This window comes from Triturus cristatus, chromosome 8, assembly GCF_964204655.1.
Source record: "Triturus cristatus chromosome 8, aTriCri1.1, whole genome shotgun sequence".
Taxonomy (NCBI): domain Eukaryota; kingdom Metazoa; phylum Chordata; class Amphibia; order Caudata; family Salamandridae; genus Triturus; species Triturus cristatus.
Genome location: NC_140591.1, coordinates 1229208490 through 1229234869, shown reverse-complemented (window position 1 = coordinate 1229234869; position 26380 = coordinate 1229208490). Strand labels below are relative to the sequence as shown.

Genomic DNA, 26380 nt, shown 5'->3' with positions numbered 1-26380 from the left:
TCAGGGTGCAGTCCTGCCTCCTCTGAGACCTCACATTCTGCCCCTTGCCTCTCCCTACTAAGCACATTATTTAATTTATCAGTGATCATGAAAACACAAATTTCATGTTTGCTGTCTGCTGGGATGGTGAATTTGTATGTGCCTGTTGAGGTATGCGGAGCCGATGTTGTGTAGTGCTTTGTATTTGTGTGTGAGGAGTTTTATTGAATGTGTGTGTGTATGGGGAGCCAGTGGAGTTCTGTGAGGTGTGGTGTGATTGGGGAGCATCATGGTTTGTTGAGGATGAGTCTTGCAGCTTCCGCTCTGGATGGTCTGGAGTCTGTTCAGGAGGTGTTTGGTGATTCTGGCGTAGAGTGTGTTCCTGTAGTCAAGTCTGCTGAAATGATTGTTTGTGTGACTATTTTTCTGGTGTTCCCTGGTAGCCATTTGAAGATTTTTTACAGCATCCTCAGGATGTGGAAACAGATGGAGATCACAGAGTTGACCTGGGCTATCATGTTGAGTTTGTCGCCAAGAGGATTCCTAGGTTCCTAACTTGGGTGGTGAGGGTGGGAGTAGGTTCTAGATCTACTGGCCACCAACTTTGGTTTTGTCTGAGTTGAGTTTAAAGCGTTACAACAAACAAATGATGGACGGAATGCTGACAATGCAGACATTCTCCCCCAGTCAAGAGATCTGGGTTAAATCCATCGTTCTTTTGCCCACTACGCCACCCCAGTTCAGACATGGCCATATGCAAATCAGTCTTGACCCTGTGCCTCATGGGAACAGTCCAGCCCGAACTGCCAAGCCATGTCTTCCCTGGACCGGAATCAAGCATCCTAGGACCGGTTTCTGGCTATCAGCCGTCATCAGCCAGGATAGCTTGACTCCAGTGACGTAGTGAGCACGGGTCCCACGTCTGGGAATACCCATCCCACTTAGGGCGAAAAGCGTTACAACAAACAAATGATGGACGGAATGCTGACAATGCAGACATTCTCCCCCAGTCAAGAGATCTGGGTTAAATCCATCGTTCTTTTGCCCACTACGCCACCCCAGTTCAGACATGGCCATATGCAAATCAGTCTTGACCCTGTGCCTCATGGGAACAGTCCAGCCCGAACTGCCAAGCCATGTCTTCCCTGGACCGGAATCAAGCATCCTAGGACCGGTTTCTGGCTATCAGCCGTCATCAGCCAGGATAGCTTGACTCCAGTGACGTAGTGAGCACGGGTCCCACGTCTGGGAATACCCATCCCACTTAGGGCGAAAAGCGTTACAACAAACAAATGATGGACGGAATGCTGACAATGCAGACATTCTCCCCCAGTCAAGAGATCTGGGTTAAATCCATCGTTCTTTTGCCCACTACGCCACCCCAGTTCAGACATGGCCATATGCAAATCAGTCTTGACCCTGTGCCTCATGGGAACAGTCCAGCCCGAACTGCCAAGCCATGTCTTCCCTGGACCGGAATCAAGCATCCTAGGACCGGTTTCTGGCTATCAGCCGTCATCAGCCAGGATAGCTTGACTCCAGTGACGTAGTGAGCACGGGTCCCACGTCTGGGAATACCCATCCCACTTAGGGCGAAAAGCGTTACAACAAACAAATGATGGACGGAATGCTGACAATGCAGACATTCTCCCCCAGTCAAGAGATCTGGGTTAAATCCATCGTTCTTTTGCCCACTACGCCACCCCAGTTCAGACATGGCCATATGCAAATCAGTCTTGACCCTGTGCCTCATGGGAACAGTCCAGCCCGAACTGCCAAGCCATGTCTTCCCTGGACCGGAATCAAGCATCCTAGGACCGGTTTCTGGCTATCAGCCGTCATCAGCCAGGATAGCTTGACTCCAGTGACGTAGTGAGCACGGGTCCCACGTCTGGGAATACCCATCCCACTTAGGGCGAAAAGCGTTACAACAAACAAATGATGGACGGAATGCTGACAATGCAGACATTCTCCCCCAGTCAAGAGATCTGGGTTAAATCCATCGTTCTTTTGCCCACTACGCCACCCCAGTTCAGACATGGCCATATGCAAATCAGTCTTGACCCTGTGCCTCATGGGAACAGTCCAGCCCGAACTGCCAAGCCATGTCTTCCCTGGACCGGAATCAAGCATCCTAGGACCGGTTTCTGGCTATCAGCCGTCATCAGCCAGGATAGCTTGACTCCAGTGACGTAGTGAGCACGGGTCCCACGTCTGGGAATACCCATCCCACTTAGGGCGAAAAGCGTTACAACAAACAAATGATGGACGGAATGCTGACAATGCAGACATTCTCCCCCAGTCAAGAGATCTGGGTTAAATCCATCGTTCTTTTGCCCACTACGCCACCCCAGTTCAGACATGGCCATATGCAAATCAGTCTTGACCCTGTGCCTCATGGGAACAGTCCAGCCCGAACTGCCAAGCCATGTCTTCCCTGGACCGGAATCAAGCATCCTAGGACCGGTTTCTGGCTATCAGCCGTCATCAGCCAGGATAGCTTGACTCCAGTGACGTAGTGAGCACGGGTCCCACGTCTGGGAATACCCATCCCACTTAGGGCGAAAAGCGTTACAACAAACAAATGATGGACGGAATGCTGACAATGCAGACATTCTCCCCCAGTCAAGAGATCTGGGTTAAATCCATCGTTCTTTTGCCCACTACGCCACCCCAGTTCAGACATGGCCATATGCAAATCAGTCTTGACCCTGTGCCTCATGGGAACAGTCCAGCCCGAACTGCCAAGCCATGTCTTCCCTGGACCGGAATCAAGCATCCTAGGACCGGTTTCTGGCTATCAGCCGTCATCAGCCAGGATAGCTTGACTCCAGTGACGTAGTGAGCACGGGTCCCACGTCTGGGAATACCCATCCCACTTAGGGCGAAAAGCGTTACAACAAACAAATGATGGACGGAATGCTGACAATGCAGACATTCTCCCCCAGTCAAGAGATCTGGGTTAAATCCATCGTTCTTTTGCCCACTACGCCACCCCAGTTCAGACATGGCCATATGCAAATCAGTCTTGACCCTGTGCCTCATGGGAACAGTCCAGCCCGAACTGCCAAGCCATGTCTTCCCTGGACCGGAATCAAGCATCCTAGGACCGGTTTCTGGCTATCAGCCGTCATCAGCCAGGATAGCTTGACTCCAGTGACGTAGTGAGCACGGGTCCCACGTCTGGGAATACCCATCCCACTTAGGGCGAAAAGCGTTACAACAAACAAATGATGGACGGAATGCTGACAATGCAGACATTCTCCCCCAGTCAAGAGATCTGGGTTAAATCCATCGTTCTTTTGCCCACTACGCCACCCCAGTTCAGACATGGCCATATGCAAATCAGTCTTGACCCTGTGCCTCATGGGAACAGTCCAGCCCGAACTGCCAAGCCATGTCTTCCCTGGACCGGAATCAAGCATCCTAGGACCGGTTTCTGGCTATCAGCCGTCATCAGCCAGGATAGCTTGACTCCAGTGACGTAGTGAGCACGGGTCCCACGTCTGGGAATACCCATCCCACTTAGGGCGAAAAGCGTTACAACAAACAAATGATGGACGGAATGCTGACAATGCAGACATTCTCCCCCAGTCAAGAGATCTGGGTTAAATCCATCGTTCTTTTGCCCACTACGCCACCCCAGTTCAGACATGGCCATATGCAAATCAGTCTTGACCCTGTGCCTCATGGGAACAGTCCAGCCCGAACTGCCAAGCCATGTCTTCCCTGGACCGGAATCAAGCATCCTAGGACCGGTTTCTGGCTAGACTGATTTGCATATGGCTGGGTTCAAACTGGAATGGCATGGTGAGCAAAAAAACGATGGATTTAGGCCCAGATCTCTGTACTGGGGTGAATGTATGACATTGTTCTGCATTCTGTCCATCAATTGTTGTTTTTGCATTTGTCACCCCGAGTGGGAAGGGTATGCTCAGACGTGAGTCCCTTGCTCTCCATGCCACTGGAATCAAGCTATCCTGGCTGACGAGGGCTGAAAGCCCGAAACCGGTCCTAGGATGCTTGTTTCCAGTCCAGGGAGGACCTGGCTTGGCAGTTCGGGCTGGACTGTTCCCATGGGGCACAGGGTCAAGACTGATTTGCATATGGCTGGGTTCAAACTGGAATGGCATGGTGAGCAAAAAAACGATGGATTTAGGCCCAGATCTCTGTACTGGGGTGAATGTATGACATTGTTCTGCATTCTGTCCATCAATTGTTGTTTTTGCATGAGTTGAGTTTAAGGCAGTTGAATTCAGGTGGCGGCTGTGGTGACCTTGATGCTGTTGAAGGAGGTGAAGACGGGGTCGAGGGTGTGTCCAGCAGAGTCTGTGAGTCCGGCGACATGTATTTCCTAGGCTTTTGAGAAGAGCGGCTGAATTATGGTTGGTTCGAAAACTGAAGTCACCGAGGAGGATATATGCTTTGGAGTTGATGGTTGGGGGGGCGAAGAAGTCTGCAATGTTGTTGGTGAAGTTTGTTCATGGTCTGGGTGGTCAGAAAATCAGGGTTCTGTTCAGGGTGAAATTAGCCGAGATTCAGAGTTTGAAATTCTGGTACTCCATTAAGGGGGTCACGTTCTCTGTGGCACAGTTAATGGTCTTCTGGAAAAGAACTGCTATTCCTCTCTGGGCTTCAGTTGATGGTCTTGTCGTGTGATCTTGTATACTGCTGGGATGGCCATGGTGATGTTGGGTGTTGACGAGGAGGTCAGCCATGTCTCAATAAGGAAGAGGATGTCTGGGGCGTTGTTTTCTAGTAAGTGCCAGATTTCCATGGCGTGGTTTGTGTGTGAGCACGTGTTGGGGCGCATGCATGATAGTATGTCTTGGGGTGCGTGTCCACTAGTGGGAGTTGGTGGTGTGCTCGGTGTGTGTGGGTGGTGCTTGGGCTGGTAAGTTGCTGCATGCGAAGCAGCAGTGGGTGTAAGAGAATGCTCCTTCTGTGCAGTGTGGTGCATCAACAGCATGTAGATTGGCATCTAAGGTTGAGGGACTGACAGAATGTTGCTGAATACCACTGGGTATCGTTTGGACCAGTGTTTGTGTTGCTAGACATGGTCCAGACATGGCAAATGCATACAGGCATTCATCTGGCGCGCTAGCAGCATGTCCGCACTTCGGCCGCCATCATGTATGTCCTGGAAGAGAACAGGCAGTGGGCAGTGTGCTGAAAGTAAGACGCCGCTAACTTGCGTTCCTAGAATTACAGGCTGGACCTGGAACACGGGTAAGTATTCTCGAAGGTAAGAACAGAGTCAAGAATACAGTAGAATACATTTACAACACAGTGCTTAGCTGAAGTGCTTTAAGGAGCAGGAAGGAGCAGGTGAGTAGCCTGGGGAGGAGACAGAGGGCACAGGAGGCTGGAAAAGAAGCTCAGGAAGGGTGCAAAGAAGGAAGAGAAAGGAGTCACTAAGATGGCACAAAACCTTACAAAAACGGCACAGAGGTAACAAGACAAGGCAAAATAACACATGACAAAAGGCACAAAGACATGGCACAAAAAAGGTAACGGAGGCAGAAGAACAGAAAGCAAAAGAGATGGCACAGTGGTGGCAAGAGGCCATAGAGCACAGGACATAAAGGCACGAAGGTAATGGGGCAAAAGAGCGCAAGACAAAAGAGATGGCACAAAATTGCCAATATAGGCAAAGCGCACAAGGCAAGAAGGCACAAAGAGATGGATAGCACAAAAGCTAACAGGGTCAGCACAGGAGGAAACAAGAGGCAGTGAGAGCCACTAGAGGTGCAAGAGAGAGCAGGAGAGAAAGAACACGAGAGAGAGTGAGAGGAGTACTGTCACATTGTTAATACTGTCCTTTTTTAATATCACCTGCTTCTCGCAATTTGTGCCATGCATTCTTGGGATATTTTTAAACTCACTGATCTCACTTGATTCCATCACCTCTTTGTATGGTGATTCTTTGTAGTTTGGGGAAAAAAGTGAGTTTTGATCAAATGCTAACAGTGCAATAAAACAAACTTGTGTGGGAAATTGTAATGATAGTGCTACATTGGGTACCTTAGGCAAGTGTTATAATTTGTTGAGCATGGCAGATGTCAGTTGGCTGTTTGTTCAGCATGTGTCCCAACACTGCCTTCTTGCAATGTGTGCTGCACATGCTGCATCTGCCACATTTACTAACCTGCATTTCAGCGCTGCCACTTTTGGCAAATGTAAACGTTTAGGGAGTGGGGGTGGGGTAAAATGTGTAACAGATAACCCCCTTTTTCTGAAGTTAAGCTCCACCAGCGCCACGGTCGGATTGGCAAGGTGGGCAATCAGCCTGTGCCTGAGGGGCAGGTGGTAGAGGAGAGCTAGGTGGACATTTTTATGTCGAGCCTAGATGCAGCGCGCATGTGCTGCTCTGCTAGACATGCTGTATTCTCTCTGTGACGATTGAACACGACCACCACACGCCCACCGCTTTTCTTTGGTTGCTTGGTCTGCCTTTACAAATTCCATAGTTTTTAGTTCGTGAATAGTGTACATGTGTCCCTCCTTGTGACTGTTTTGTTCCCACCCTGACTACTGGCCCTGTTACATGGATCCTTTCACTATCAATCAATCAATCAGGTGTTTGTTAAGCGTGACTACTCAACCGTGACGGTCTCAAGGCGCTGGGGGAGGGGTTTTTTGCAGTTTCCAGTCCATCACGGAGGGAGTCTGTTGAAGAGCCAGGTTTTGAGGTTTCTTGTGAAGATGGGGAGAGATGTTTTCTGTCTGAGGTGGAGAGGGAGGGCGTTCCAGGCTCTGGCCGCGAGGAAGGAGAAGGAGCGTCCGCCTGTTCTGGTCTTTCTGGTGCGGGGGCCACAGCATAGGAGAGCTGGGCTGATCGTAGGGTTCTTTGGGGTGTGTGGAATTTGAGTCGGCTGTTCAGGTATGCTGATCCGGTGTCATGGAGGGCCTTGTGAGCGTGGGTGAGCATCTTGAAGGTGACTCTAGCTTCGATGGGGAGCCAGTGGAGTGTGTGCAGGTGCTGGGAGATGTGGCAGTGTCTTGGCAGGTTGAGGACCAGTCTTGCAGTGATGTTTTGGATGTTCTGCAGCCTTCGGGTGAGGTTTTTGTTTATTCCGGCGTAGAGTGTGTTGCTGTAGTCGAGCCTGCTGGTGACCAGGGCGTGAGTGACGGTCTTTCTGTGTTTGAGGGGGATCCATTTGAAGGTCTTACATAGGAGGCGCAGGGTGTGGAAGCAGGAGGACGAGACAGAGTCGATCTGGCGGTCCATTTTGAGCTCTGAGTCCAGGAGGATTCCCAGGTTGCGTGCGTGGTCTGTGGGGGTTGGTGGGCTTCCGAGGGCAGGGGGCCACCAGGTGTCGTTCCAGGTGTCGGGGTTTGGGCCCATGATGAGTACTTCCGTTTGGTTGGTGTTTAGTTGTAGGCAGCTGTTTTTCATCCATTTGGTGACGGCTTCCATGTCTTCTTGAAAGTTGTGGCTGGCGGTGTTGGGTTTGTTGGATAGGGAGAGGATGAGTTGGGTGTCGTCTGCGTATGACACAATGTTGAGTCCGTAGGTTCTGACGATGGGGGCAAGCAGAGCCATGTAGACGTTGAAGAGCGTAGGGCTGAGGGAGGACCCCTGAGGGACTCCGCAGGTGGTAAGTGTAGGGTCCGAGAGGAAAGGGGGGAGTCTGACCCGCTGCATTCTGCCAGAGAGGAAGGAGCAGATCCAGTCAAGGGCCTTGTCTTGGATCTCTGCATCGTGGAGTCTGCGTATTAGGGTGCAGTGAGAGACCGTGTCGAACGCCGCTGAGAGGTCAAGGAGGATGAGGGCTGCTGTTTCTCCTTTGTCCAGTAAGGTGCGGATGTCGTCTGTTGCGGCGAGGAGGGCGGTTTCCGTACTGTGTTTTTTTCTGAAGCCGGATTGGGAGGAGTCGAGGGTGTTGTGCTCTTCGATGAATGTAGCGAGTTGGCTGTTGATGGCTTTCTCGATGACTTTAGCTGGGAACGGGAGCAGGGAGATGGGTCTGTAGTTTTTGAGGTCGGTGGGGTCCGCCGAGGGTTTCTTCAGGAGGGGGTTGATCTTAGCGTGTTTCCAGTCATCAGGGAACGAGGCGGTTGCCAGGGAGCGGTTGATGGTATGGCAGAGCAAGGGTGCGATGGTGTCGGCGGCTATGGGCCATATGTTCTGTTTGTGTGCAATTCTTTTCCTTTCATTCCTCTCCACGCCAACACATTTAGTTGACTTTCTGTTCAGGAGTTTATTTTTTCCATTCCAACTGCGTTTCACTGGTGGTGCCCGCGAGGTTGTGTTACATGTAACTTGTAAACAACTTTAGAGAGTGGTCTGGACCACCAGATGCGCTCTCTGCAACCTGGCGCTTTTTTGATCAGCCCCCAATCATTGTAGTACGAAGTGCGCTCACCGTAGACCAGTGCCTGTGACAGATTACGTGGTGGCTGTGAGACGCGCTCCCACAACCAAGACTTCCATCCTGAAGATAAAATGCCGCCCACTTTCTGTGCTCTCCAGCTGCGCTGCAGGTACAAAGTTCATAGGGGCCAAGCTGCTCATGGGAACGAGTGGGCTGACGACCTTATTCCCTCCCCCCTGAGAAAGTGTTAGCTTCTGTTTCGCTTACTAGAGCACTTGCTAGCGCTGCTGCCATGACAGCCCGCCCTTCACTTTCACATGAAATGTGGAGTCAGGTGAAAGCAGCAGATGAGCCATGGAGCTGCTGGCGGTGAACCTGAAGGTACAAGGAATGAGTGTGAGGGAAGGGACCTGCCGCAAGGGGTATAAGAGGACGATGGGAAGAACCGACACGGGTGAAGTCGCCACTGCTTGTTTCCCCCTTTTCTCTGTAAAGAGGCCCTTTCATCTGTAGAAAACTGCAAGTGAAAGGTAAACTCTGGCTCAGAGGCCACTGCATATCTATGTACCTCCAGGAGCTGCATGTCAGGCGGCTTGGTGAAGGCAGCTACAAGGAGCACTGGCCTGTGGGGGAACCCGGGGCTTGGACCTCAACATTCTCCGTTAATGTGTTTGTAGATTACTGGATATAGGCTTCTTTTTCCTGAGATTCTGTATAATTAGCACTCACTGCTTTTGATGAAACAGCAGCAGTCACTCTTCCTCCTCGTGCATAAATCTGTCAGGTTATTTCAGAATTCATTGGTGTTCAGGACATGAGGGTTTGGCGAAGGGTTGTGCCTTTCAGCTGTGGGTCGCTGAATCGGAACTAACTCAGGGTTTGGCAACCTTGGAAGACTGTGTGTCTCTTGCCAAAACTAGAACTAGTGATACTCCGATGTCAGCAGTGAGTGTTTAACTCCTTGAGGTAATTGGCTGTCAGGTGTGGAATTCTTTCTGTAACTATGGAGTTTTTGGGTAACGTGTGAGTTCACACCATGCTCTCTATTTCTGAGGCACCGGGTATCTGTTGCAAAGAAATACTGCTAGAGCAATCTACACACACACTCCTTGGTGGGATTCCCGGCACTGTGGTCAAAGACTGAAGGAGTGCAAAGTCCGAGCTACTTCTTCAAACTTCCAGACAGCACCATGTCCAAAGAGAGATAAGTTGGTTCACATTAAGTCGAGGAAGGTGCATCTCACGACCAGAAGGCAAGGCCCCTGACATGGAATGATCTGGTGACCCTTCCTTTTTAGGTCTCGCTGGCGTTGCAGCGCGAAGCGCTGCCGCCAACGAGACTTATTGTCGTCGAGATGCCTCTCAAGGGAGACAGACCGGGGCACGCGCAGCGATCGGGGTCTGTGGACGCGCTTCTGAGAAGCGCAGACGCACACGCCCCCAAGCGCGCGCGCCACGCCGACCGCTGGGCTTGTTTATTTCAGTGCACCTTCTCCGTCGCTATGGTTACTACGTGACGTCGCTTCAAAGAGCACAGCTTTGGGCACGGCTGCCATAGTAAACCTCTAGTCCGTCCTTCCTAGTCTCCGACCGTGGCTGACCCGGAAGCACATGCACCATGTTTCCGGATGTGGTGGAACAGGAAAATATGGCGGCTCCCAAGATCACCCCAAAGGATGCACAGGTCTGTATGGGGCCGCAAAGAATACTTCAGTCATAAATTCCGATTGCGCAGGGAAAGTGATGGCTGTAGCTGTTGCAGATCTTTCCGAGCAGAGTTAAGATCTCATGCTACTTCAACTCCGTCTCTTCGGGAATCCTTCAGCGATGCCTCTCGCTTCGTTTTTGAAGTGTTACTTTCCTTCATTGCATGGATTCGGTCTAAAGTTGTGGTCTACTTTATGGTGTTTTGACTGAGTGAAATATATGTCGTGTTCCCATACACGTAAACATGTCGATACAGTACTGAAATGGCGGGGGGGATGGGGAGGAAGGAGGATCAGTCCTAACCATAGTTTTTTTATTTTATTTATTTAATGCGTTTTTATATAGCGCGGACTTTACCCGAAGGTGTCAGAGCGCTTCACATTAGGCAAAGTAAAGATACAAAAGGAGAAGAATTACAAGTGAGCCTGTTAAAAAAACAAACGTTACGTTACATAGTAAGGTGTATTTTGTCGCAATTCTTGTTTAGTCTGTAAGCCTATTTTCATTAATGAGTTTCTTCTACTTCAGGCACGACATACTTTCCTGCAACCAAAGCCATGCGCATATGTTTAATATGCATGTGCGCTTTCATCATTATTACTTTTGTAATATTACTTTTGCTTTCCTGTCTCTTATAAAAATGTGTTTTATAACACTCCAATCGTGCTTTCATCCACCATGAAGATTGCTTGTGGCTTGTTCTAGCCAGAGGTTGACCTGTGTAAACTCGTTTGATCCAGGGAAGACACGCTGAGAAATCTTTTTGCTTCATTGAATGTGCTTGTATTCAAAACCGCACGCAACACTTGACTTACAATGGATGATGCAGGGAGGACGACGCGAGCCAGGAAAAATGCCGGCTCTGCTAGAATGATAAAACGAGGAGCAGGACAGAAAACGGCTACTACATCAATACCATTTCTCACTATAGCAAGTATTTATTTATGGGCAGGGGTGTAGCGCAGGTGGTGGCAGCATTTTTTAGGGGGCCCCCATTCGGCTCAAGGGCAATGAATATGAGATATGGGAGACTTGGTGGCTCTGCATCACATTATGCGTGGGGAGAGGCGGCATTTTTGCTTTCGCCACTGCTTGTGGGGTATGGATGAGATTGGGTGGGAAAGTGGCCAGTTTTCTTAATTTGTTAATATGCTTGGCCAAGGTGGTTAATTATCTACAGTGAGCGTGCTCTTAATGGGGGGGGGGGGCGCGTTTAAAAAAAAAAAATTTTTATTCACGACTGTTTTGACATATGTTTATTTACTGAGCTTTACTACCTTGGTGTTGGTTACTCCTCTCGGACGTCCCTCGCCACACCTCTGCAGGGGTGGTGCGGAGTTGGAGAAGGTGTACAACTAGCATTGTTTGGCACTAACGAGGGGCGGGGGTGCCGGGAGAGTTACACGGACCCCAGAGCAGCGGCGCACAGCTACCAGGCCTCGCTCTTGGAGCCGTCATGCTGGCTACCGAGGTAGGGACTGTTCGGGCCTCATCTATCGGAGGCTCCTGTGCGATGCCACAGGAAAGCCTGGACCAAAAGGTATGTCCACTTATTGGCACTCTCTCTTGCCCTACCGTGTATTTGGGATTATGTAGCTGCTTTATAAATGTTATGTACATTTCTCGTTGTACATTTATATTATATTATATTATATTATATATATATATATATATATATATATATATATACATACACACACACACGTGGACTGAATTTTCCATAATATGTTTCCACAGGCAGTAAAGCATATCCGTGTGAAATGTATTCAGCGACGCTTTGTGACAGCAGCGGTCTCTTTTCAGCAACAATTGAGCAGTTCAAAGTTTTGTTATCACCTCGGCATTCCACAGCACTTTACAAAATTCCGTAGTTTTGTTTCTTTCCTGGCACATCTTGTTACAATTCTGAACAGACTCAGCAGAAAAGCGCAGAGTGAGGTGTGATAGTGCTTTGGTGCTCCCCAGTGCTGTTTAGGCGCTTTTTCTCAGGCCACTCAGAATATGTAACTGTAAAACAGTCTCATGCCCGTGATTTTCTCGGTGTAGTTTTAGTCCGCAGGATTTTACCACACAGGGTTTACAATGTAATGACTTTTTACGCCTTTAAAACAGTCTCCATCTGTTGTGTTAATAGGGCGCCTTACTAAAGATGAAATGTTTCCAGTCACGCCTACCTGTAATTTTTTTATTTCTAAAGCTTCTGTGCCTCGAAAGTCTTTGATTGGGGAAGGGGGCAGAGGTGGGTGGCCATGGGTGAGAGAGTTGGGGTGAAAAGGTTGCGTAGGTTCACTCTACACCCCCCCCCCTCCCTCCCACCCACCTCCTCCTTTGCTGTCTGTCCAGACTTCCGCGCTTTGGGTGCAAGCGGCAGGCAGCAACGGTTTGTCATTAACTAGGAGGTGTTGGTCAGAGGGCTCCGCCTCCCTATTGAGGTGGGTGCGGATTCATCTACTTGGAAGCTTTGTCTTCGGGCACCAGGGCCGTGCTTGATTGGTCTCTGCTCGTTTAGTCTCCTGCAGGTGTCGCTTGTGTGCATTCGTTGTTGGTGGAATCTTTTCTCTGCCATATTGCACCCTCGTCAGGTCTGTCGTCTCTGCATTAATGGCGGGGTCTGTAGCCCCTTGTCTTGCATAAGATCGCAAAGCATAGCTATGCTATGTTTACCTGAAGTGCTTAATTTGAGCAGATGGTTTCCAGTGCTCGGCACCGGCACTTAATTGTCAACACTGAGACTTCTGCCACATGGTGACGCTGTTTGTATAATTTAAAGATGAGCAGAACAGCAATTGTTTATTAATTCAGTATATATTAAAAACAACTAATACCTGCCGCCCAAACTATTTTTATAGCTTTGGGGGCCTGAAATAGGCTGAATTGTCATACTTGTGGCAGTGTGCGGGTTAGTAGTTTTGTGAGTACTGTCACTGGCAGCACCGGCAATGGCAATAGATGTTTTAAGCTGCAGAGGCCTCCTAACGAGAGCCCTGGCACATTTAAGAACTGCCTGAGACAGAGACCCCCCCCCCCTTTTCCCCGTCTCCGTACTTCTCCTGGAGCTCTCTTTTAATTGTTCCTGTAATTGGGAACCTTAGCAGATAACTCTAAATCCTCAATAAAGCTTTTATTTTGGAGATATCAGCTTGCCCTCAAAGTGACTAAGCCAGGCATAGGACTACGCACCAGCTAAACCACAGTGCTTGTTTGCAGGCACTTCTGTTTTCACTAGGATAAGCTCTGCATGCATACAGTCTCTACCTGAGCAGGGCCATAGAGCCCATTCATTGAATTGCGTTTGACCTCTGGGCCGTTCAATGTGCACTTTTCTGACTGGCGCTGCCCAACTCTTGTGCATATCACTTCCCCAGCATGGAACAGGAAACCTTACCGAGCTCCATTGCCTCTTCATACACAGACTAGCACTATTCAAGCTCCTCACACACACTTTCAAGGCACTACATACCACTGCCCAACCAAACCTCGGCAGTCTCATCTGCTTTCACAAATCTTCCAGACACCTCTTCTCACTCGGACTCCTAATTGCACACATCCCAGCCATACGGAAAACCAGATCTGCCTGTCAAGCCTTCTCCTACATCGCTCCTAAAGTGTGGAATGACCTTCCGCAACGCAAGAGCCTCCTCCTCACTTCTTGAATTCCGCATGAAGCTGAAGACCTGGCTTTTTAGGTCGAGCCTGGGCAGCGCATGCGCTGCTCTGTGAGGCATGCTGTATTGAGGTAGGGACCTGACGCTCCACCCACATTTTTCATTGGCTTGTGTCATTGTCCACTGTAAACTGTGACTGTTCATTGCCCCAAAGGCTTAGCAGTCCCTCCTTGGTATTGCCTTGTCTCATTTTGTAACCTTCCATGGCGACACCCCCTGTTGCGTGTGTTGTTGCTCGGTAGGCTTTAATTACAGCCTCCGAGCACTATTTTCTCAAATAGCATTGTCCAGCCTGCTGGACACGCTCTCTCCTAACACTTTTTACACATTTTTATAGTACGCATTTGCAATGCAATGGGTCTCGCATTTGCTATTGGCATTGTAAATGACAATTCCTTTTATTTATCGGTTTTAAAAACAATACATAAATAAAAGGCATTTTCATTTGCAATGCCAATAGCTCAAACTCTCATAAATGCGAGACCTATTGCATTGCAAATGCTTGTTAACCACCTCTGACGGTTTGATGCACACACTGGTGAATATTGTAAGAGAACTTGAATAATAATTTTGCACGTTCATGCAGTCTTCTAATTGGATACTTTCTAACTGCGAGTTTGTAAAATAGTTGATATTTCACATTCTTTTTCTTCCCTTTTCTCTTTTTCAGAGAATGGTCTTTTTATTTAAATTTTTTTCTTCCTACTCCCACTCTGTGGCAGTATGGGATATTATTACTGCTCCCTGGATTGTTCAGGTATACCTGTAGAAGTGCAGGTAGATAAGTGCTTGAAAAGCAGGGGAGATGTTTGTGAATAGCCACAAATGTGGCTTTCTCACCCTGTTTCCACTGCATTGCCTTGAGCTCGGTGTTGACATTTCCCGGAGAAGGCCCATCTACTCATCTTATTGTGACTTAAGAATGTATAGGATGCATTTACATTGTGTGACTTCTTTTTGCCGGAGCCATCCAATCATGACTTAAAAATGTTTTAATGTAGAAATTACACAAGAGCGTTTACAATCTTTGTAAATTATCCCCCAAAAGTGCATGCTTCTTAGAAATGGTGACAGATACATCTCTTGCCAGGCAAAATGGATATATTTTCAAGGCACTGCCCAGTGGCACTATTGAGAGGCAACCAGTGTGCAGGGCCCAACACAAGCACGAAACGTGCATGAGCCCTCAGCTAAGAAACTCTTTGATCACTAAATGAGGCAGGTTTTTGTGATCCTGGTGTTAGCAGACCTGAAAGCGCCATTAATCCAGGGTAGGATGCAAATGCCTATCTCAATGCATCCATTCATGCTGCCAGTTGAACAGAAGAGGGACATTCTAAAACAGGATTTAGGTTAGAAAATGAGCTGAAAATCTTCTGTGGAAAGAAGTGGAAAAACATTTTATATCCACAATATGCATGACTAACCCACATTAAATCAAGTTGAAATATGGGGAAGGAGGCGCACACCTATTTGAACCTGTAAACTGTATAATCTGCTAATTCGCAATGGTGTGACAGTGTTATGCCTGCTGTCAGTTCAAGCGTCTTATTAAATAGAGTGAAGAGTTGCAAACCGGCGGGGTTGTATACACTGTGCACTGGGTTACTAGAGAACACTACACGTTTTCTTTAAGTGATCACAAAAAAATAAGCACATTAAAACCAGTGATAAATCTTAAACATTGCATTGTTTAAATCGTGATACACATTAATTTGCATGAATCAAAATTAGGTGAACATAATTCTTTCACAAATATGGATCATATTGCATTAAGGTACATAACATGTGGTCATTACATCATGATCGGCACATGAAATAATATACAGAATGTTTAGAAGAGAGCCCAATGCATTTTGGGACTGGCACGTCCCTTCATCAGGGGTAACCTGTGAACAGAAACATTAATATTACAAGGACATCATTTATGATTCTCGAAGACAACATGAGGGTGCCAGTACAATAAATCATGAAAGATCCAAACTCGTCTGGGCGTTACTTTTGTGGTGATATGTTTATTGCTCCACCCTTGTGGAATTAATAATGTGAAGAAACTTAAAGAAATAAGAAAATCTGTTATTGTCTGTGGACAAGGAGAATGTAATTCTGTTAGAGAATGCTACCCCAGTGAACTAAAGAAAATGGAAGAAAAAGTGGCAAAAAAGCACAATCAATTCCTCGAGGTCATACCTCAAATAGCAAAAGTGGTCAGACTAATTTCAATAGCAACCTGTGTGGAAGGAAATGAAAGAGATGAAAAACAAGGTGTAGAAAATCAGAAGAACGTGGCAGACTAGTCTGTGTGGTAGACCTGGGCTTACCTCGTAATCAAAAATCGGTAGTACTCCGCGAAGAAACGTTGTCACAATAAGGGAAATGCTGCAAGTTAAACGTAAAAAAGAGGGAAGAATAAAATGGTGGTCCATATGCTGCGAATATAGCGCAATGATTGACGAGTTGGGATCTTTCATGATTTATTGTATTGGCACCCTCATGTTGTCTTCGAGAATCATAAATGATATCCTTATAATATTAATGTTTCTGTTCACAGGTTGCCACCGATGAAGGGACGTGCCAGTCCCGAAATGCATAGGGCTCTCTTCTAAACATTCTGTATATTATTTCATGTGTCGATCATGATGTAATGACCACATGTTATGTACCTTAATGCACTTTGATGGATATTTGCGAAAGAATTATGTTCACCTAATTTTGATTCATGCAAATTAATGTGTATCCCGATTTAAACAATACAATGCTTAAGATTTATCACTGGTTTTAATGTGCTCATTATTTTTTGATCACTTAAAGAAAACTTGTAGGGTTCTATAGTAACCCAGTGCACGGTTTATACAACCCCGCCGGTTTGTAACTCTTTACTCCTTAAATCAAGCACATCTCTATGAGGCCCTTTTCTACAGGCAAATCACCACGGCATAACCAGTATAAAAAAAAACTGCATTACTGCGTCATCGCACTGAAAGGCAAGTAGAGATCCTCAGTGCCTGCTTTTACTCGTGTCTCTGTGATTAAAAACATTTTTATATAATAATCACCGGAAGTCGTTGGGTCTTCCCTAAGTTGTGTGATTACCGTCAGCTGGGGATGTCATGCTGAAAATACATGTGAGCGAAGCTATGTTGCAGTAATGTGCGATAATGTGCTGCATCGCTAAATACTTACAAGTTCCCAAAGGCGAGACTGATAGCATTGCAAATGCTTGTTTACTTTCCTCTGTGGCTAAAGCAACCCTCCATCCCTGGGCTGATTTTTCTAACCAGTAGACTGCTGCAGCTTCAGGTGAGAGGTAGACTGAGCAAGCCTCATATTAGGTCCCCTATTTGTGATTTACAGGATGACAATTGGGCGGCCGGAGGACACATCTCATGTGATGCACATCCTTCCATCCTGGCCCTCAGTAGACAACAGTGAGCCTTTGATGGAGGTGCGTTTTTGAGCAGCACAATTAACAAGTCTTCATGTGGGTAGGGTGCTTTTGTCTCTCACAGCAGGTCACAACGATCAGGCAGATAAGCCGCAGGTGCCTGCTTCCAGTTTTCTGGGACAGAGAAGTTTCATTCCAGTAATGTGCAATGGAATGAGAGAAACACCAGGAACCTAAAAAGTTTTCAATTACTTTGCAAGTTGTTAAAAAACAGGAATAGAAATGGATTAAAAGAAAAACACCTTTTTTGTAGTGTTGCTGTAAAAACAAACAAAAATTAAAACATCCTGGGATGAAAGGGGAGAGAAAAAGGAAAGGAGAGAAAGGAAGACTAAAGGAAATGAGAGACATGGAGAAGGGGGCCAAAGAGTGGAAATGAGCTTATGAGCCCTATTGGAAATTGGGCCATTTGGGACCAATTTATAGGGAGTAAGAGCCTCAAGTCCTTAAGATGCGCAGAACCCATGGGTCCTTGAGGTGAGCAGAGGCCTACATACTTGCGGATGAGTGTGAACCTCTGGGGCCATGGTGGCTAGAAGTGACCGAGAATCTCAAAGGATGACCAGGAGTTTTAGGTCCTGGCATGGGATCCAGAGATCCAAGAGTGAGCAAGGGCTTGGGGATCTAAGAGAGAGCAATACGTTCAGGGACAAGATGGTGACAGCTGAAGGTATGTGTCAGAAGACATTGGTGATCTGGAATGGATTAACAGTGTTTCCAGTCTTGGATGAGGCTACTGGCCTTTGGACCTTTACAAAACATAATTAACATAAATTTCGCCCCAAAATGAGCCCCCAATTGTAACCACACAATGATTTATGAAAGGTTGCGATACGCTAAAATGTCCCCCTTTTTTAGGTGCCAATTTTTCGCCCCTGTCCAGCACCTAGTGCAGGTAGAGAGAGGGGTTCATGAGTCGGTGATATGAGCGGCTCATTAGAAGCTTTTGTGGGGCTCAGGTCACAAATGTGATGGCGACTCCTAGTGGCAGCGAAGGTTACCTTCCTAATTGAGACTATATCACAAAAGCAGGCTAACGCAGCTTATGTGTCATATAGATAGATTTAAACCAGTGGCAGCACAGGGCCACGAAAAGACCTTGGCCTGGGGCAAAAAGCCCCAGATGTTCTCCACTTGAGAGTGCCTTGGATGTCAGGGATCGTGGTGGTGCTTCTAGTACAATCCGTGACGTTTTGTGATCTTTCAGTGTAACTCCACGTTCACAGTCTTCACAAATACTAGTTCAGGTGACTCTTGCGTTGATCTCCATCAATAAACGTATTCTTGCCCTTAACCTTCACTAGTGTGATTTACACTGGGTTGGCAGAGTGTTAGTTGTTTTACAAGTTCTCAACCACTCAAGGAACCTTGCTATAAGGTTGGTATTAAACCCTAAATCGGACACAAATGGAATTCGGTTTTAATGGCGGTCTTTCTTTCTATGGTATCGGTAGGTTCTGGTGGTTTTACCTCAGTGCTCTATACAAGACTCTAATTTCTTTTGTACATTGCTCAGATGCCACTTTGAACTTGTGAAGAATTACACTGATATTTTTAGAAAAGTAATTGTAAATATATAAATGTAGCATATTGGACTGTTCTTTTTTTTAAATAAAAGTAATTTCCACTGGAAATTTGCTTTTTCAATAGTTTAGTATTGTCTAGCCTAGCCCACCAGCTTTTTTGTGTTTAAGTGATATATATAACACAGATATTTTCCTGACGTGTCTTTTAAGTGTTCATGTACGTTCTTTAATGTATATAGATGCGTGTGTCTTACATATGTGTGCCTTGTTTTTATAGTGTATTGATGTTATCCTTGGCGAAGTGGATTATGATCAGGGCGAAGTGAACAGATGGATGGCCAGTGTGGTGGAGCAATCCTTAGCACGCCTGGTGAAGCTGGGGAAAGCTTACAAATATATAGGTAAGGACAAATCGCGATTTTCTGAATTTTATTCTCTTGGAACATGTTGAGGTTATTGACACAGGCAAAAGAATGGTAACATTGCAAATGTTTCCCTTTCCAAAGTCCTGCATTGTATTAACACATGCTTGTGGTATTGGCCAAGTGCAGAGTATCGACACAGCGTCAGGTCACATTATGCATGACGTTTATAGAGTTTGCAGAATGCGTATGCCCAGAGGTTTGTTGAGACGGTCCAAGCTAATGAGACTGAACTTTACCAAGTCCAGGGACTGCGATTTGACAGAAAAATGCCAAGTTTTGAGGAACGTGTGGCATGATTTATAGTAAATAGTCATATGGCAGTGAGTTGGTGACTGCAATAAAGCAACTGTCATGCCTTTTCTTAACTTGACCTGTGGATGGTACAAAGCACCTGGAAGTTCACCCAAAATGAAACACGGGGCCTGTGAAGAGAGTCCAGCAAGGGGACGAATGTTCATGTTTTCATGCTAAGCAAAGGCTGAATGGGCTATGTTTCGAATCACTGGGAGTTGGTTGAATGTGTATTTGAAAACTCCAGTTAAGGAGCAGTTCCATAATCAAAAATGAGGAACAACGATGACGACTTGCGTAGTGTGACCTCACAGGAGTCAAACAATAAGATTGATTTCCCAGAGAACTCTTAGACTGAAGGATTTGCTCTAACCTGCGAAGCCTTGGTCAACACGGAGTCAGTCATAGACTAAAGGTTCCTAATAGCTTTAACAGGTGAAGGGTCCTCCAGGCCAGAAGGATACACCCAGGAGGCCTTCCCTGCCAGATACAACCATGAGCTACACTTTTTCTTTGCTTAAGAAGAAGTGGGTGTCACCAAGGCACATGTTGATGTGGAAGCCATAGGCTTTCCCATTGACCCGACAGAAACAGAAAGATTCAACAAGCAGTATACCAAAGGAGACGGCTGAACACCACATTATATAGGTTAGAAACATGAATGTTAATTCACTAAGATGCCAGAGTTAGCGGAAGAGACATCATGTGCTCTGTCACCCTTGATGATGTCACAGGAAGTGACATCACAGGACCCTTTGTGCTGGTAACATCACAGGAATTGACATCATGTGAACTTGCATGATCTTTTGACCCAGTGCTATTACAGGAAGTGACAGATCTACCTTTTGGTTAGTTACATCTCACAAATGGATTGGAAAATCTCTTGCAGATACAAATGAGATACTCTATAAACATGCTTTATTCAAATCCAATTGAAAATGCTTCCAGATACATTGTCGGTATCAAACTGCATCTTCAGATATAGTGTTGAGATAATGCAACATAATTTAATAACCTTTTAGTGTACAGCTATGGAAAATATGCTGGTCATGTTGAAATCACCTTGTATTAAATGTTTTATTTAATGATTCGATAAGCATATAACGCTTAGCACAAGTTTACGTTGCCATTTGTTTGTACCATGTAATGAAAGCTCAGTCTGGGAAAGTAGGTCACATTGCTATTTAATGCAGGTCATGTTCTCCCAGCAACATTTTTCCCAACAACTTGGTATGCATCCTTTCCTATGTGAGGGGGCCATTGCACCTTCCCAGGCTTAGTGAACTGCACATTTTGCTCAGCTGGCAGGAATTCTAGTGGAGGCAGTGTAGACATTGTTTGCAAAAATACAATGGAGAAGTGAGCAGGTCTCTCAACTTAAAATCAATAAAATATAAATTTTATCTAACCAAACAGCTCCTTGAGTGAGGGCCCTAGGTCAACACTGGCCGCTACCCTTTTTCTTTTAGTTTTATACAGCATTAACTTGACCCGACGGTATCGGGTATCAGAGCACTTTACATGAGCACCAGTTGGGTGCATAAGGACACGGTAATTTTTGTTAGGCACGGGGAGATTAAGTGATTTGCCCAGAATCACAGGATGTTTTGCGTCGTTGCCGAGACTCGAACGCGGTTCCCCAGATTTGAGGTCAACTGCCCTAGCTATTAGGCCACATCCTCTCCCCACTCTTCCCATGCAGGCAAAAATCACACCGACCTAGCCAACTCATAACATGGCAGTCTGACAAACACCACACAAAATGGTTCCCCCTGAGCATGACCACACATACAGATACTCATAAGGCACAACAACCTTCCTCAAACCACTCTCAACCCTACATAAAATCCACAGAGCCCAACACATTAAAAGGCAATGCCAATGGCAGATGTGCATTATGCAAATATCAACATAGAAAGGGTGCAGTAGAGCTAAAACTGTTGGTGCCGGAAGTGTGGTCACATCCTGAGCATCACAGTACTTAAGGGTTGTGAATGCGTCTTTATGCTTTGTATATTAAAATCATGATTTTAACTGTATATTACATTCTTGAGTTTACCTTCCCATTTCAAAAACAGTTTGAGCATTAATAGGAGATGTTGCGTGAGTATGAATGAGAAATGTTAAATAGAGACAGTGAGAGGGGAATGAAAGCATCATCACATCAGGGAAATGATAGTAAGTAAAAAAAAAAAACAGGAAAGCAAAAAAACTGAGAGAATAAATGAGAGGCTTACAAGTGGAAGACAGTGAAAGAAGCCAAGGAAAGTAAGCTGTAGAAGGAGGATAAATGAAGGGAAAGAAAAGGAAAAGGTAGAGGTAGGAAAGCAGGCATGCACAGGGGAGACTAAAGGAGGGAATGATTGAATGTAACGAGAGGCTGAGATAAAGAAGAGGAGAATGTCTGAAACATAAAAACTGGAACTAGTGAGCCTAAAAAAAGAAAAGTAATCAGTGAGACTGAAAAATACAAGGGATATGAAAAAAACTGTCAGAGACAAGTTTCAGAAAGTAGAACTGATGGATAAATTGGTAGTGGAGAGTAACAGAGAAAGGATATCAAATAAAGTTTGGGAAACAAGAGTAAAAGAATAGATGAGTTACAAGAAAGGAAGTGTGGGAGGCAGAAACAAAGAATGTGAAAAGGCATGGAGTAAAAGGAAACAGGAAGGGACAAGAAACAAAATGGAGCCCACAACTATGGGAAAGTGAGTGAAAGAGCAAGGGAGAGAGATCCAAGTGACATCAAACAGAGAGCAGGGGCGTAGCTAAGCCTTAGGCCGCCGGAAGCGGCCCCTTCGTTTGCAGCCTGTGGCAGCTGAATCTAAGAGCAGGGAGGGTGCTGGCGATTCAGCGACTGTCGCAGGTCAGAGTTGGGATGGGGCACTGTCTGCTGCCCTCAAAACTTATGTCGCCTGGGGCGGACCGCCCCCGCCCCACTGACAGAGAGGAAAGAGAAAGAAAAATTTGGGTTTATGGAAAGAGGTGTCAAAAACATCAGCCAGAGAAGCTGGAACTTAAAAGAGAGAGGGAAAGAGAAGGAAACACAGACTGCTATAATATTAGCAGTCGCAGTATATGCTCATCTAACGTTATTGCACTCTGAGGCCCATTGTAAAAGGTGGCACAGGATACAGGTCCATTTAGTTATTTGTTTTTTTAGAGTGAACTGGTATTTCTTCCCCACACACGAACTATGCTCCTCAAAATATTCAGAAGGGGATCTTGAAGTGTGGACATTAAGGGAAAGGGACATCCCTGTTTATCTGAGGTAGACACACCTATTTTCTTAACCGTCTCCCAAGTCAGCTTGCTCATTTGTAACACCTGTATATACTGCACAAGAAGGGTGTTAGAACTGGGGGTCTCTAGTTGGCTAAGGTAGGTACCTTAGTCCAAATGGGGACCCTTGCTTCTGGTCAGGGAAAGGAGGGACACACTCTTAGATAACCCCTGCTCCCCCTCCGGTAGCTTGGCACGAGCAGCCAGGCTTATCTCCAAGGCAATGTGTAAAGTATTTGCAACCACACTCCCAGTAACACAGTGATAACGCCACAAATGGACACCACACTGATTTAGGAAAATAGCAGTATCTTTATCAAGAAGAAATACGATGAGACCAAACGATAAAAATATCCAGCATATGCATATTCGTAATATTTCACTGGGACGGTTATTAGGCCAACAATCACTTGTAGGTTCTTGCGGTATTAATGAGCAGTTCACACTGATCTAATGCAATCCTAATGCAATGCTATGCAGTTCGTAATGAAGTTTGTAATGTAGAAATAAGACAGTCCTTAATGCAAGTACTAATGTGGTTCGTAAAGCAAGTAATAATGCAGTCCGTAATGCAAGTACTAATGCGGATCATAAAAGCAAGTAATAATGCATTTCGGCACCGATCGCGGTGCTAGTGAAGGTCTCTATGTCACTCTTGGCTGACTCGCGGTCAGCGACTGCCAAAATATGCCCCCAATACTGTTATGAAGGAAACAACGTGCAGCTCCACAATCCGACCCCGGTACTGCCACTCCTTTGGCGGGTACGGGCCGCGATACTGACGAGCGGAGGCTTGCGCTGCAAAGATGGGAAAGGCTGAGAGCGGTCTCTCGTAGCACGCACTCCGCCCCAGGCGGCGCCACACGCACGCTCGCTGAGCGTTACCTGGTGGGGGTTGAATCTCTCTCTCTCTCTTCTCCTCGCGGCTTGGGCGTCACGCTGTGCGGCTTTGGGTTGATGGCGGCTGCTCCTTGCAGTGAGAGTCGGGCTACCAGGCGACGGCCTCGCAGCTGATCGGCTCCCGGTGCGACTCCATTGATCTTGAGCAAAGGACCTCATACCCACGATGGTTGAGGTTTACAGGTCTCTTCTTGGCAACGGCAGGCTCGGGCCGACAGAGGTGATTTCTCACGAGTCCCCCTTGGGACGACGGTCAGGGCCGATGACAGTAACGATAACAGCACTTCTGGTCACGCTGTAGATCGAAGCAGAGCGCAAGACTGCTCCGGGGCACACTGTCACGGGGCAATTCTCACGAAGGTCTCAGGCTGCCAAAAAGCACACGCACACAGCGTCGCTGAGACACACTTGGAAACTTTGATGTTCCTGAGTTTCCACAACAGGGAGCCAGCTCCTCTCGGGCCCTTGGAGACAAGTTACTTCAGGACACAGCAAAGTCTTTTCAAGCAGGCGCACACAGCAAAGTCCCTTGTTCTCTCCTTAGTCAAATCAGCAAACTGCAGGCCAGCCCCAGAACACACAGCAAGGGCAGTCCTTCTCTTCGGACTCTTCAGCTGTTCTTCTTTGGCAGAGGTTCCTCTTGATCACAAAGTAGTTCCAATCCTTTTTCAGGCTTGAGTTCTGTCTTGAGTTCAGGGGTTTCAGCTCTCACATTTATACCCCTAAATGCCTTTGAAGTCTTTGTGTTCAGGGGTCTCTGAGCCCGGTCCAAACCTGTTCTGGGTGTCTTCCTGCTAGTGCACACCTTCTTTCTTTGATAGTGAGGGTCTGGGCGCAGGAGGTGGAGCCATTCTTTTGTGGCAGCAGCACAGCCCTCTTCGCATCAAAGGGGCTACTCCTCCCACCACACCAAATGCAGGCCAGCCTGTTGCTGTCACACCTACTCCTCCTTGGTGTCAGGACACCTCCCCAGACCCTTGTCACATCCAAACCCAGACAGTCAATACACAACCAGGCAGAGGCACACAGGATGGTTAGGACAAGAAACCAGCCACTTCTAAAAGCGTGGTTTCTAAACACACAATTTAAAAAACCGTCTTCACAAAAAGATGTGTTATTAAATTCTGAGTTCAGGCACACTAAACTCCATCTCTCCATCTTATGCCTATGGGAAGATAGGCTGGAAACTTGTGACACAGCCTTCCCCATTCTGTCCTATGGGCAAGATGGCCTTGCAACAGTGAAAAACGAATTAGGCAGTATTTCACTGTCAGGACATGGTACACACCTCAGTACATGTCGTACCTTTCACATACACTGCACCCTGCCCAGGGGGTACCTTGGGCCTACTATAGGGGTGTCTGATGTGCATAAAAGGGGAAGGGTAAGGCCTGGCAAGTGACTTGTCAGGACAACAAGGCAGTTAACAAACTGCGCGCAGGCACTGCAGTGGCAGGCCTGAGATCTCTTTTTAGGGCTACTTGTGTGGGTGACACAATTAGTGCTGCAGGCCCACTAGTAGCATTTGCATTACCAGCCCTGGCACACATAGTGCACTTTACTAGGGACTTTACTAGTAAGACAAGCATACCAATTATGGGCAACCCATTACCATAACACTTTATACAGGGGGCACTTGCACTTTGACACTGATCAGCAGTGGCAAAGTGCCCAAAGCAACTAAGCCAGCGAAACAAAATCCATCACAGCATCAAAAATAGAGGAGGTAGAGGCAAAAAGTCTGGGGTAACCACGCCAAGAAATGCCAGGTCTAACAAAGGGAAACTGACCAGGGGCGTAGCATAGTCCGTGAGAATCGGGGGGTGTAAATCATACATTTCCCGACTACATAACAGTATGCCGATAGGTGGAGGGATGACCAAGGTTTGGGATACACGGTTCTCCATGAGGAACAAGATCAATGCTGATTTGCAGTAGGTGGGCCCCTGTATAAGTGCATGATAAAACCAAAAATAATAAGTGAAAGCAGTTTAGGCAAACAAATGCGTAGGAGACCTGACCCAGTCCCAACTCGCAAGCCAAGAATGCATTTATTTGGGTGGATGTCACACCTTAAACACCCCCTCCCTCTCAAGCTACACCCTTGGCAGTGACACTGTCACATTCAGGGGCACCCAAAACTTTCAATAGGGAAATCAGAATTATCAATTTCAAGTCGATATCTCTGAAAAGGAAGGTGTGGATAGTAGAGGACAACTCTGCAAATGCCAATTCAGTGTTCACCAGCAACTAAGTGCCTCGTGGTGAATGTGCACAAACATCATCTTACTGAAAGACGATTCCCAGATAAAATCAATACATGTTTATGAAGCTCTTTAAGCACTCAGTAGTGGTCTGGCCGGCAGAGAAATGACTGCATTTCTCTGAGGAGATTTGCCCTGCTAGAGTTAGGCATTTTGCAGCTTTATTAGAGCAGGACAGGTACTGTGCACCGCTACATGTGCTCGGTTCAACCTGACATGAGTGGGGAGAGAGAGGGACAGTAATTGCCCTTATGCACAATAATTCCTCTGACATGGCTTCCTTTTGGAATTTCTCTCCAAACTCAAATGGTCAAACTTGTTATTTTAAAGTGTAGTTGGGGGTTCAGTGAGCCTGCAGTGTGTTCTGAACTGAGGCTCTGGAGAGGAGACAAAACAGTGCAGATATTGTTGGTGCTGTAGCCTTCATCTCACACCAAGAAACAAGTATGAATATGATATGGGTCTAAACCAGCATGCTCCAGCAAAGCACACTGTCTTTAGTTAGTCTTTGAGGCCAACTAGTTTGTCTCGGGCTGGATTCTCATGAGTGTGTTTGCAAGCCTTCACCCCACTCACTT

General features: G+C 46.7%; 1 protein-coding gene across 1 annotated transcript in view; it reads left to right on the top strand.

Annotated features, from left to right (window-relative positions):
- The window catches only part of DYNLT3 (dynein light chain Tctex-type 3), a 118781-nt gene that overhangs the window by 52971 nt on the left and 39430 nt on the right, over positions 1-26380 (top strand). The window contains exon 3 of the mRNA XM_085622909.1: positions 18918-19041. Coding sequence (XP_085479035.1) covers positions 18918-19041 — 124 coding nt within the window. The remainder of the gene's footprint in view (positions 1-18917; positions 19042-26380) is intronic.